Raw genomic sequence first — 13,303 nt, forward strand, 5'->3', positions numbered from 1 at the left:
GTATAAATGGTGGGTTATGAACTAACAGGTATAAATGGTGGGTTATGAACTAACAGGTATAAATGATGGGTTATGAATTAACAGGTATAAATGATGGGTTATGAACTAACAGGTATAAATGATGGGTTATGAATTAACAGGTATAAATGATGGGTTATGAATTAACAGGTATAAATGATGGGTTATGAATTAACAGGTATAAATGATGGGTTATGATTCAGGATTTCTTATAGTGAGCATAACATGACAATACATGACATCTAAGTAGCTGAATATGATTATGGACTAACAGTCTAACAGTCTGAAGGACACAACTCATGTTATTCTGGTTAAACAGTGAGAGACTAGTTGATTATGAACTAACATTCTAACAGTTTGAAGGACACAGCTCATGTTATTCTGGTTAAACAGTGGGAGACTAGTTGATTAAGTGGGGATGTGGGGATTTTTTGACAATTAGGAAATAATATTTCATGTTTTACTCGTACCTCAGCCAGCATTGTGAATGGTGAGGACATAATGTCATGTTTTACTCGTACCTCAGCCAGCATTGTGAATGATTAGTAAATAATATGTCATGTTTTACTCGTACCTCAGCCAGCATTGTGAATGGTTAGGAAATAATACGTCATGTTTTACTCGTACCCCAGCCAGCATTGTGAATGGTTAGGAATAATATGTCATGTTTTACTCGTACCTCAGCCAGCATTGTGAATGGTGTCTGAGGCGGTGACATACTAGACCATGGCAGTAAATCTAATATGTATGTGTTTTTAGTCACTCATGTGGTTCTGTGGTTATAAGTTACTGACTTTGGAATACATTTCTGGCCATGCTGGCAGGGTCTGATTCAAACCTAATGTTCACCTGACACATTGACAGGGTCTGAAACAAACCCAATTACCACCTTGCACACTGACAGGGTCTGAATCAAAGCCAATGTCCACCTGGTACACTGGCAGGGTCTGAATCAAACCCAATGTTAAGGGGAGGGAAGATTGGTCAACAGGGTGATGATTATTGTTGTTCTACTGCTTGATTGTTATGCAACAACACTGTTTACAAAAGCTTTGATAAAGAACAAGGCTCACACAGTGTTTACAAAAGCTTTGTTAAATGAGCACAATAGTTTTCAGCTGTGCTAAAATAATTGCAGAAGGGTTTTATACTGACCAATTAACCTTTTAAAATGCCATTGGAACACAGGAGTTATGGTTGCTGATAATGGGCCTCTGTACACCTATGTAGATATTCCATTAATAAAAAAATCTGCTTTTTCCAGCTACAATAGTCATTTACAACATTAACAATGTCTACACTATATTTCTGATCAATTTGATGTTATTTTAATGGACTTATTTTTTTCTTCTTTGAAAAACAAGGACATTTCTAAGTGACCCCAAACTTTTGTTACACCATGTAGGAGCAGAATAGACCTACAGTAGCTAGCTACTTATTTAGATTTAGTATGACTTAAATGAAACTGCCTTAAATGTTCTGTAGTAAACATTTTTATTCACACTAATCAATCAACACGTTCTTGTCTTTGTATGTCTCAATATAATAGTATTATTTAATTAAATCCATTTAAAATAATCTTTGTCTGAAAATAAAATATGATCCTCAACTGCGTTTCCCCTCCAGTCAGCAGACGGCGATGTGCGTCTTTCAGGCGACGCTGCCAGCGTGACGTATAATCTAGTGGACGGTTCTTCAGAAACAGCTCGTCAACCACCTCCGTAGCTTGCTAGCCAACATAGCCGAAAGATTCAAGCTATTTATACGCTTTCGGTGGATATTAGCTACTGTGTTTTAGACACACTTCTGGCGTTTCAACTTGTTAACCTATTTAATATTACGTTATTTTGTATTAGTCAGCATTAGTATCTGGCTGGTTAAGTTAGCACTAGCCTAGTCGCTAATGATATCTAGCTAGCTAACATCCCCGACCATGAGCTCCCTAAACTACTCCCCTCCAGTTAAAGAAGAGGGGGTCTGCTGGACGGAGAAAGAAGCTCTGGGGCTGAACATTGTCGTGAAAGAGGATGTCACAGTAAAACAAGAAGTAGAGGGTGAGGCTGTTACAGTGAAAGTAGAAGAGAAAGACGTTTCAGTGAAAGAAGAGGAAGACGCGTTCAGAGTGAAAGAGGAGGATGATGTTACAGTAAAAGAAGAAGAGGATGTTACAGTAAAAGAAGAGGAGGATGCAGTTTTTGGAGTGAAGAAGGAAGGGGAGATTACTGTCACATTGAAAGATGAAGAGGAGGAGATAGGAGATCTGATGCGTGAGTTCCAAAAATCTCTAACGGTCCCCCCAGCGTGAGTTTTTTTTATGCACGTGATGTTAGAATGTTCTCTCCATTCCAGAATGTGATTGATACGTAACAGTACATTTTATCCGCGCTGCCCTCAAACTAAAGCACGCAGCCTGTTTATATTTATAGGTTGTTTTAACTTCAATTTCAAATGATTTTCAAACAAGTTTTTATTTTCTAAAAACAGTTTGAATTTAGGTGTGTTCCGCCTCCTAATTCATTCACATAAAAATAGTCATTTTTACTTTTGCGGATAATTACATTTTTGGGACATTTCTGACACTGACAAAATTCCCCAAGCACTTCCCAATTGTTTGTGCAGTTCACGTCTGCAGACATTTGCTCATCTCCCGTCAGAACAGGATCTGCACACGTGTTCACATTTTCTATTCCACATTTCTATTGTAGCGTACTGTATGTATGGAGCATAATATATTTGTGTATATTCTTTATCACCGCGGACACGTGAGGTAACGTTACACATTTTATAACCTTTATGGTGTTATAGTCAATCGTGCTTATGTAGCCACATTCTTCTATTAGCTCTGTAAAACAATGCTAAATGCGTCAGAGAAGTATTATCTTGTGTTGCATTTTGAAGCTACCATGGCCTTATGACTCTCAAGTGGTGCAGCGGTCAAAGGCACAGCACATCAGTACTAGAGGTGTCACTACAGACTCCCTGGTTCAAATTCAGGCTGCGTTTCCATCAAAGTAAGTGCCTTATTACGTTATAATAGTTATAATAATAGTTATAATAATAGTTTCCGTATGCCGTTTCTGCTGTAGCTCATAATATATTCCTTATAACTGCGGACACGTGAGGTAACGTTACACATTTTCTAACCTTTATGGTGTTATTGTCAATCATGCTTACCTAGCTACATTATTCTATTAGCTCTGTAAAACAATGCTAGTTGCATCAGAAAACTATTAGCTTGTGTTGTATTTTGAAGCTACCCTGGCCTTATGACTCCCAAGTGGCGCAGCGGTCTATGGCACTACAGACACCCTGGTTCAAATCCAGGCTGTATCACAACTGGCTGTGATTGGGAGTCCCATAGTGCAGCGCACAATTGGCCCAGCGTTGTCCGAGTTCATCTACTGTCGGTCTGCCTCCATCACCACCAGCATCTTCAAAGTGACCTGGTACTTCCTCAGTTGACAAGGGAAATTCAGATTCAGGGTTCTCAATGGCTACAAGGTTGAGGGGCAGCTCCTCACTGTCACTGTCAGAATCTGATTCCTGACTTTCATACTCAGACTCATTGTCAGAATTGAAAAAAATCTCCAGAATTTCCACATTTGTGAGTTGTCTCCTTTTGAAAGACATTGTTAATGCTACAGCTTAGCTCACTAGCTACATACATAAACAACAACACTGAATGGCGCAGAGTGGGAGGTTACGTGGTTGACTGCCGGCACGCGCCACTTGTATCAATAAATCACTATCAGAAAATGTTTTGTGTGGTAATTATTTGTGTATTTACGATTTTATTCACATGTTTTCAATTCTAGGTGACAACTCATGCACAGATTGTAATGTGCACATATTATGTGTGTAAAATACTTCTTTGAAGGTTGTACTGATTATGATGAGCTAAGCTAATTCCAGCTGTGTAGCCATGTTTGTTGACATACAATGCATTCTGGGATTCACGTCTGTTTGACCAAAGATGTTATAACAAAATGAGGTGAGTAAGAGTTCACTAATTTTTTGAGGACTTCCGGAAATTAATGGTGGGATGTGAACGACGGTAGATGACACACCCCGACGGTAGATGACACACCCCTTCAACATGCATACTACAAACAGACCAAACTCATCTCGTCTTCTCTTATCTTCGGTTTCTGTGAGGAAAAAATGCTTGGCTGCGCGCTGAAACTAATCGTCGGATTACTTTCGATTTCTATAAAGTGTTTTACCTAGTTATTTCGATCAATGGTGAGCTCACCCCTGATGTGATTAATTATATATAGTAATTGCTATTAGCTAATTCATATTGTAGTTTACGTCAGCCGAGAGTTAGAAAATATGACTGCTTGTGTTGGGTCAATCTTTCCTCAGCTCTAGGACAAATGTAGCCTACATTTTTCCGGTTAGGATGATTATGTTATGCTATATTTACTTCTGTGAATATCTGAACAATGCATCCAAAAATAAACTGCTGACATTCTGGACATAGCTTTGTAAGGACTGTGTTTGTGTAAATAGTTTCTGAAAAAAGTGTGGCCAGCTCAAACGCTGATTGTTGCGTCATTCGAAACTGCTGTTCTAAACGAGCATTCTAAATGAGTGTTCTAAACACACGGGTGTGATCGTACGCTTCAGGGACCACTGTAGAACGATCACACCCGTGTGATGGTACGTGTGAAAGGGTTAACACCAGTAAGTACCGGCTACAATTTGTTTTTAATTTTGGATATTCGGAGTTGGCTCGTCAATAGCTCTTCAACGGAGGGCCCTAGGATGATGACTGATATGTCTAGAATCAGACGACGTAGAGAGCAAGCTACCCCTTGTTTTCTCCGTTCCCTTTCCAAAAAGTGACTTAACATATATATTTGAGAAGGGTCTATCTGCTGACCGCAGACTGAGGGGCACGGCATGTAGTGATTGTTATGTAGTGATGATTTACTACACACCTTGCCCCCCAATAGTGCCATGCGAGAGTTGGGTTGGCTACACCAAAGATTATGGATATACTGACAAGATGTCTCTCCACCCTAACAAGGGGAGCTGTTGTCCACAAAGCGGCACTGCGGGTTGTCTTGCTCCCGCCTATCTTTTCTTTAGATTGGTGGATACATCTTATTATTGTAATCTATTGTTTATATTCTATGAGGGTTGTCGACGTCAACTGCCTGTTTTCAATTGAGAGAGATGCTAAGCTACTAGCATGAATATGCATAGCGATCTGATGACAACTCCTATAGTGTTTTTATCAAAGTTGTCGGTATGTCCGTGTCCACATAACTTAATCATTACGAAACTTCTGTTGGATCAAGTAAACCTCACGTAGCAAATAAGCCATTCACTTTGTTGTTGACCAATTTTGACACTTTCCACATTGGGCTGATAATTGTTTCCACTTGGATACAACCTACTGTAGCCTACTGGCATGACCTAGAGAGATGTAACCTACTGGCATGTCCTACAGAGATACAACCACTGGTATGCAAGCATTTCTAAACTTTCTTTCTCACTTTTATGAGGTATTGTGATGTCATTGAGCTATTGTCTGAAGATTGATCATTTAAAATAAATGTAATCCGTTTTAGAATAGAACGTAACGTGTAAAAAGGGAAGGGGTCTGAATGCATGTATGTTCTAGGGGCGTCCCAGATTTTTTTTTTTAAATAGTATTTTCTTTCTACTAATTGATTGGTTGAAATTTTATGATGTGCATTTTTTCATATAGACACACCACATGTGTTTAATAAAATCAACTGTATGTGCAGAACTTGAACTGATGCTTCAAGCTTTTGATTAAATAATTAAGACACAAATGACTTGAGGAAGCCAGAATTCAATATAGCCAGAATAAAATGACCAATTCCCGACCTGCTGCTGGCCTTCGTAAATTCTGACGTTAAGCTCGTGAAGTTTCCGGTAACATTGACAAACTTTTTCCATTTGGAGTGCCAATTTATATGACCATTTCTACCGATCTGCGTGCCAGTTATGAACGAGGTACAACACCTGTTTGGCCCCGCCCCTTCCAGGGTCGATGAAGAGTGGTATGAAATTTAAGGAATAAATCCGAGTCTCACACTCATCACCTGTGGAAGGCGGGGCTTCCAGCGAGGCATGGATTTAATAGTATGTTGTACCTAGTTTCCCTCCTTCAGGGAACAGTAGTTATTGTCATAACATGTGGATTTAATAGTATGTTGCACCTCATTTCCCTCCTTCAGGGAACAGTAGTTATATTCATAACGATAAGCTTGTCATATGGTGAACTTAAACTTAAATAGTGGATCTTGCTGTCGGACAGCTTGTTGTATTCAAATCTCTGAAATGCACTCTAACTACGTAACATTTAGTGGCTCTTTATATTACGCTGGGAAAACAGTTTATGGGCACATACATCCTAAATCAATTCAGAGTTTGCTAAATCCAATGTTTCTACCCGAGAGTCACCTTAACTTTATTGACAACACCCAAATGGATACTGTCATTAATGTGGTTCTTCAATAATTACACATAATACTTAATACTGTAGCTGTTTAGTTAGTCACATGTTCAACTGTCATCAGCTGATCCAGAAAATCATTTTCTGAATGACAATCACATGACAAACATCACAACATGCAACAACAACCAAAGTGCTTTTTCATTCATTACTCTGGTAAAGACAGTTATGCTGTGCTCCACGTTGGATCCAACATCCCTAACAAATTGATGTGTTATTATCTGTCTGTTGTTGTTGTTAAGTGGGTCCTACAGTAGGTCTATGTTGTTTGGTGAAGTATGTTGTATGGGTCCTACTATAGGTCTATGGTATTTGTATAACTAGTGGTTTCCTCAATAGCATGGAGGCGTTACTGCAACCAAATTGTGTGTGCATCGCCCTCATGCTCCAATTTTAGCAAACACAGAAAGGGACCTATATTGGAGACCAAAAGTAATCTGGTTTCAACAACTTTAATAAATTATGTCTAGCCTACAATCATCGATGTTTCTACTAATATGTGAACAAGACTAAATATGACTATTGTTGCTCACTTGACTGTCTTAAGTCAATTGTCAAATAATTTGAACATTCATTACAGACGTCAATTGTTGTACAACTTCAGGGCTACGCTGTTGGCAACACCCTTTTCAATGGATTTCTGCTGTTGTGGCCCTTAACCGTCTGTCTGACTTGTTGTTCACGCAGGAGAGAGACGTGGGTCCTCTGGGGAGCCTCAACAACATCATGATGCTGATGAGGCAGAGAAGAGTGTCTCCACATCAGAACTCCTCAAGAAACACCATAGGAGACCCACAGGGAAGAAATCTCACTGCTGCTCTGACTGTGGGAAACGTTGCAAATCTTCATCAGAACTTAAAATACACCAGCGAGTACACACAGGAGAGAAATCTCACCACTGTTTTGATTGTGGGAAGAGTTACTTAAGATTAAAATCACTAAAAGTACACATGCGAATTCACACTGGAGAGAAACTTTACAGCTGTGATCAATGTGGGAAGAGTTTTACTATGTCTAGTCATCTGATGATACACCAGAGAACACACACAGGAGAGAAACCGTACAGCTGTACTCAATGTGGGAAGAGTTTTACTCAGTCAAGCAACCTGTTATCACACCAGAGAAAACACACAGGAGATAAACCTTATAGCTGTGATCAATGTGGGAGGAGCTTTACTACATCTAGTCATCGGATTGTACACCAGAGAACACACACAGGAAAGAAACCGTACAGCTGTACTCAATGTGGGAAGAGTTTTACTCAGTCAAGCAACCTGTTATCACACCAGAGAACACACACAGGAGAGAAATCGTATAGCTGTAATCAATGTGGGATGAGTTTTATTCAGTCATGCACCCTGTTATCACACCAGAGAACACACACAGGAGATAAATCTTATAGTTGTGATCAATGTGGGAAGAGTTTTACTACATCTCTTCATCGGATCGTACACCACAGAAAACACACAGGAGATAAATCTTATAGCTGTAACCAATGTGGGAAGAGTTTTACTCGGTCAAGCAACCTGGTATCACACCAGAGAACACACACAGGAGAGAAACCTTATAGCTGTGATCAATGTCGGAAGAGTTTTACTTCATCTAGCAGTCTTATTGTACACCAGAGAACACACACAGGAGAAAAACCTTATAGCTGTGATCAATGTGAGAAGAGTTTTGTTACATCTAGCCGTCTTGTTGTACACCAGAGAACACACACAGGAGAGAAACCTCATGGCTGTGATCAATGTGACAAGAGATACTCTGATAAAAGATCCCTGAACAAACATCAGAAAATACATACATGAAGGAGTTGTTTCATGATATCAATGAAATGTCACAATGTAGAAGGTTTTAACATTGTAGTAGGAGTATTTTAATGATGTCATAATGTAGAAAGTTTTAACATTGTAGTGGGAGTATTTTAATGATTTCATAATGTAGAATGTTTTAACATTGTAGAAGGAGTATTTTAATGATGTCACAATGTAGAAGCCTAAATGTTTGTCCCCTGTTCTATTGATTTCAGTCAGATATGGATATTAGCATCAGAGGGAAAATCCAGGCTCTGAATTGAAAGTATTATTTATGTGATTTAACAAAAAGTGACTAACAAATAAAGAGCTGTGTTGCACTTATAACATTGGTGAACCACTTTAATCAAAATGTAGCTAGATGTTTTCTACAAATGGTCCTCTAACCAGGGATGTACAGGTTACTCCCAGATTCTGTGTGGTTTTTGAGCTGTTAGTTTTGTGCAACCTCCTCTCACGCAATTGATTTCTACATGATATCGATGAGTTATGACAAATAAGTGTTGCGTTCCTTTGTTTAGTGACCCCTACATTTAAATGCATCACTCCAAAATGTAGCTGACTGTCTTCTGCAGGTTGTCCTCTAATCAGTGAGGTAAAAGATATCTCCCATTTCCATGTAGTTTTTTTTAGTTGTGTTAGTTTCAACATCACATACAACCTGATTTCCCCCCTAATCGATATCAGTGATGTATTGCTACTTGTCAAAACAACATTGTTTCTGGTGTTTGTGCAGTTTATAAGGAGCTTGTTTAAAAAAAGACAAGTAATATGATTGTTGCAGATGTTTGTATTAAGTGAATTATTGCCAAAACATATTAATGTACATTTGGTTTTGATATTTCATATTTACAATTCATGTAACATTTAGTAATCATAATTATTTATGCAACCAGCTGACCATTTTGGGTACAATTATATTGACATTTTTGCCCTGCTTTTAGAATATCAGGGTTCATTCTCAGATGTGCCAACACAAAGGTACTAGAGCATGATTTTGGGGACTGGGCCCTGATCCAACAACATGCCTATCTAGTGAACCCTGAAAAGAGAGAGAAGCTCCGCAGTGAGGTGGAAAGTTACTATGGATATTGCAGGAGTTTCCTCTTGAAATCAGACATGTTCGTTTTAAGGAAAACTTGCTGATTGTCTCAAGGGTGGGCACTCAAAATGTTTGTGTATTGCGTTTAGCCAGTGCGTTGCCATGGATCACAATTTATTATGACTGCACGTTTTTCCGTACTGGAGATGAGTTTTGTTTGGGCTCGTTCCAAGGGTACGAGAGTTCTAGAAGCTAGTGAGTTTTATGAAGATGTGAATTCTAGTAGCTAGTGGGGGAAAACATTTTTTAAAATTTGTTTTTAATTGTTGACAGCCAGTAGACACAATGTTTATATTAGTGAAGGTGAAGCATTGTAGTTGTAGTCAAAATTAGTTTTAGGATTCTAGAAAGAAAGAGAGAACTAATACGATTGTATATTATTATTTAGAAATACTTTTTTTTCTTGTTTTTAATTGTTACCAGGAGGTGAAGCATTTTAGTTAATTTTAATATGAAATGGAAGTTCTTTTCTGTTGGTGGTGAGAACTTGTCCAACAAAAATATAGGATATATTTGTTGTCTTAAGGGGGATGTGTTTCAGGCTTTGGTTTTTCAATTTTTGTTTTGAGGTTGGACTTTAGCCCGTATAGCTCGTTAGCACTGTGAGGGAATTTTCTGTTAAACCTTACTAATGCTTGTGTAGTAAAATATAATTCTTTAAGCCGAGGCATTGGGCTTGAGATTGGTAAAGAACCTAACTCCTATAACATAGAAAAGTGTGTTGATAGAGGCCTGTTCAGGGTGTGTAGAATGATCCCATGATGTTCAGACACTTAGCCAAGAATATGACAGAAACTGACTGGTTCTTCTTGATCCTCCACAGAGTAAAGGTTATATCCTGCACACCAGAAACAGAGCTATTGTTTTGGAGCCTGTTTCTGGGGAAAGATTGTGGTGGAGAAATCAGAATTAGCTAAGTAACATTGATAATTAAGATGTCTTATCTGCAGAATATGCTGATACGAACTATTGACCTCTTGCTATTAGAATGTCTCCTTTCTGACTCTGGTGTTGGCAGCCGCACTTCCTCCCTCAAATGGGGCTCAGTCACCTTGGGTCCAGAGAGGGGAGAAGTCAGGCTTATCCATCACATGTCCCTGTTGCTAGGCAGAATATCAGTATCGATCACATGTCCCTGTTGCTAGGCAAAATATCAGCAGGGAGTAAGGCAAAGGAGATCAGAAGAAAACATTGTTTCCATTTTTCAACTGTGTTTATTGCAAACCATGTGAAGGGAAGGCATGAGTAATGGGGAACCAATCACTTGTCTCCACAGTGTCTGTGCGTCAGTCACCTCCTTTTAGGGGGAGATTGTATTTGGGGCCCAAGGTCTGACACAGGATGTGTGGGGTTGGTGTTTGGAACCATTGTACGTCGTCTCTGAGGTTGCACCTATCCTGAGATAGTATATAACCCAGAAGCAAGTATTTTAATAAAAGTAAAACCTTGATTTATTATTAATTTTAACTCATTATTGATTATGGGTAGAATTTCACCACAGCACATAGGGAGAACCGAGTGGTATCACCTCGTTAGTCTGAATGTGTTACACCTGTGCTGGCTTGTCCATCTTGTTAGGGTTGGATGTTGCATCCAATTGTTAATATTGTAATCAATGACATTTCCTTAAGGTGCTCATTAGTCTTTCAGTTGTTATTCTTCTGTTTTTATCCTTTTATGTTTGTTGTGTAGTAAATATTTCTGTTTATTTTCATTGTTTTTTATAAAACAAATTCCTGTGAAGCCATTGTGTTGCATCCATGTCTGAAAGGTGCTGTATAAATAAAGCTTGATTTGAACATATTGCAAAAGAAATTAACCCAATGACTGAATTAACCCAATCAGACTCTTGCAAAACCAACACGTATCTTGGTTCGTCTTAGTATGAAAAACAGTATAAATTCAGTATAAGAAAGAATAAAGTAGACGGCACACGTCAAACGTATGATTTATACCTTATGTCAGGATGACGTGTGCATGCCCATATTTGGGCATCAGGTCAGGACATACTGTTCCTGTTCTCACGCCTTAGAGTGAGTGTGAAATGATGTATATAATGCCGGGAAGTTACCACTTGCTCTAGGGAGTGCCCATATTTGGGCATCTGGCCAGGACATCCTGTTCCTGTTGTCACACCTTAGAGGGTGTGTGAAATTATTTTTTTCCTTTGAAGTTGTCATGATGATTGATGTGTAGGGACCTGGTTGAACTGGCGGGGTCTGTGTTTGAAACATTTGAAAGAGAATGGCCCCACACCCCCTATTTTATTGCCCTTAGGGTTGTTGTCTATGAAGCAGGAATGTCTGGGAGGGGGATTGGGTGTGTGTGTGTGTGTGTGTGTGTGTGTGTGTGTGTGTGTGTGTGTGTGTGTGTGTGTGTGTGTGTGTGTGTGTGTGTGTGTGTGTGTGTGTGTGTGTGTGTGTGTGTCTCTGCATGGGGTATTAGAAACGAGGTCCCTTCGCATTGTGTACATTTCAAGCTTTCAACAACAATAAAACAACCATCTAAATAATGTTTCTCGGCCCAACACACTTTGCGTTTCCTGTTTAGTTGTCTTTATATTTACATGGACCGAGCTTCCAGGTGGCCTCAGCCTATGGATGTTCGGTGCATGTACATTTTTGAAAGAGGGAGATTAGAACCCCAAAGTAATAGGGGGTAAGAAAGATCCTAAAGGTAAGTTTAAGATTCAGGTTTAGCGTGTAATACCTTTAGGGAAACCGCATTTCACACTATGTACAGACATAGAGAGCCAACACATAAAAGGTGTAACAGGAATTAATGGTTATTCAAGGAACAACAGTAGTCTTCTGTAACAAGCAATACGTGTTAAATATGTGTCGCAGTCAATCATGACAGCCTCTTTATGAAAGGCCTTTACTTATGACTTAAACAGATTAATTTTCTACCCATCTTATTCATTAATGCTGTGGGATAAATCAGGTGTTTCTTGGTGGGCTTAAACAAATCTACTGTGAAACTAAAGTGTTCACTTTACACACATGTTTATTGACTTTTTTAAAAACACAGTAACATGACAGATATAGTGGAGATGCTTCAAAAATCTGCTAGCTCGTATGTATTTTCCAAAGCCTGTCTGGATGTGAACTACTTTATGCCAGGGTTTAGCTTTAAATGGATTGATTATCCCATATTCATAACCCTTATGAATACACTTGACAGTCTTTTCCAAAAGCGTGAACAATTATGGAGCTGGCCGCGTCTATCCTTAAGACATACCCAGGACCCACATGCCCGACGGATGATCTACCCCCGGAGTGAAAACTTACGGAGCTTTGATTGAGCGTGCAAGAATGTCATGGCGAGGGTGAATTGGATACGGATAATGGTCAGGGCTAACCAGGCCCTTTATCTGAAAGGAATAGTAAAAAGGTGTAATTAATTATGACATGCTTTAAACTGTATGTACTTAATATTTTGAATTAAATAAAATATCAACCCATTGTTTTCTCTCTCACCCTGGTCTGTCGTGAAGAAAAAGCCATGTGCGTGTTACAAAAAGGGTTTGCTCTCTCTCATATATATATATATATATATAAATAAACATTAATATAAATGTTCAGTCTGATAAATATTCGGGGATGTTGGCCTGTGGGTTTGCCGTTTACTAACGGCCTTACCCTAACTCCAAACACCAGGCAGCAGTCCCAGGACAGATAAAACCATAATCGGGGAATCGTTCCTTCCTCGTGGAACTTTTTTGAAGGGGAGTGGAATATTCAAGGTGATGTTTGTATATAGATATATATTATTTAAGAATGATAGGTATTAATTCTAGGCATTTACATGTATGTTTTTTTATTTTTAAATGAAGGCTATTTATACAATGAACCATTCTTTTTATTCATACTGTTT

General features: G+C 38.9%; 1 protein-coding gene across 1 annotated transcript; it reads left to right on the forward strand.

The window, feature by feature from the left end:
- The first annotated feature begins 2,259 nt into the window (after positions 1 to 2,259).
- On the forward strand, positions 2,260 to 8,324 carry LOC112239851 (zinc finger protein 180-like). The gene is made up of 2 exons (XM_024408247.2): positions 2,260 to 2,285; positions 7,199 to 8,324. The coding sequence occupies exons 1-2, from the start codon at positions 2,282 to 2,284 to the stop codon at positions 8,317 to 8,319; spliced, it is 1,125 nt and encodes a 374-aa protein (XP_024264015.2). The 5' UTR covers positions 2,260 to 2,281; the 3' UTR covers positions 8,320 to 8,324.
- The last annotated feature ends 4,979 nt before the right edge of the window (positions 8,325 to 13,303 follow it).

This window comes from Oncorhynchus tshawytscha, linkage group LG07 (genome assembly GCF_018296145.1).
Source record: "Oncorhynchus tshawytscha isolate Ot180627B linkage group LG07, Otsh_v2.0, whole genome shotgun sequence".
Classification (NCBI taxonomy): Eukaryota; Metazoa; Chordata; class Actinopteri; order Salmoniformes; family Salmonidae; genus Oncorhynchus; species Oncorhynchus tshawytscha.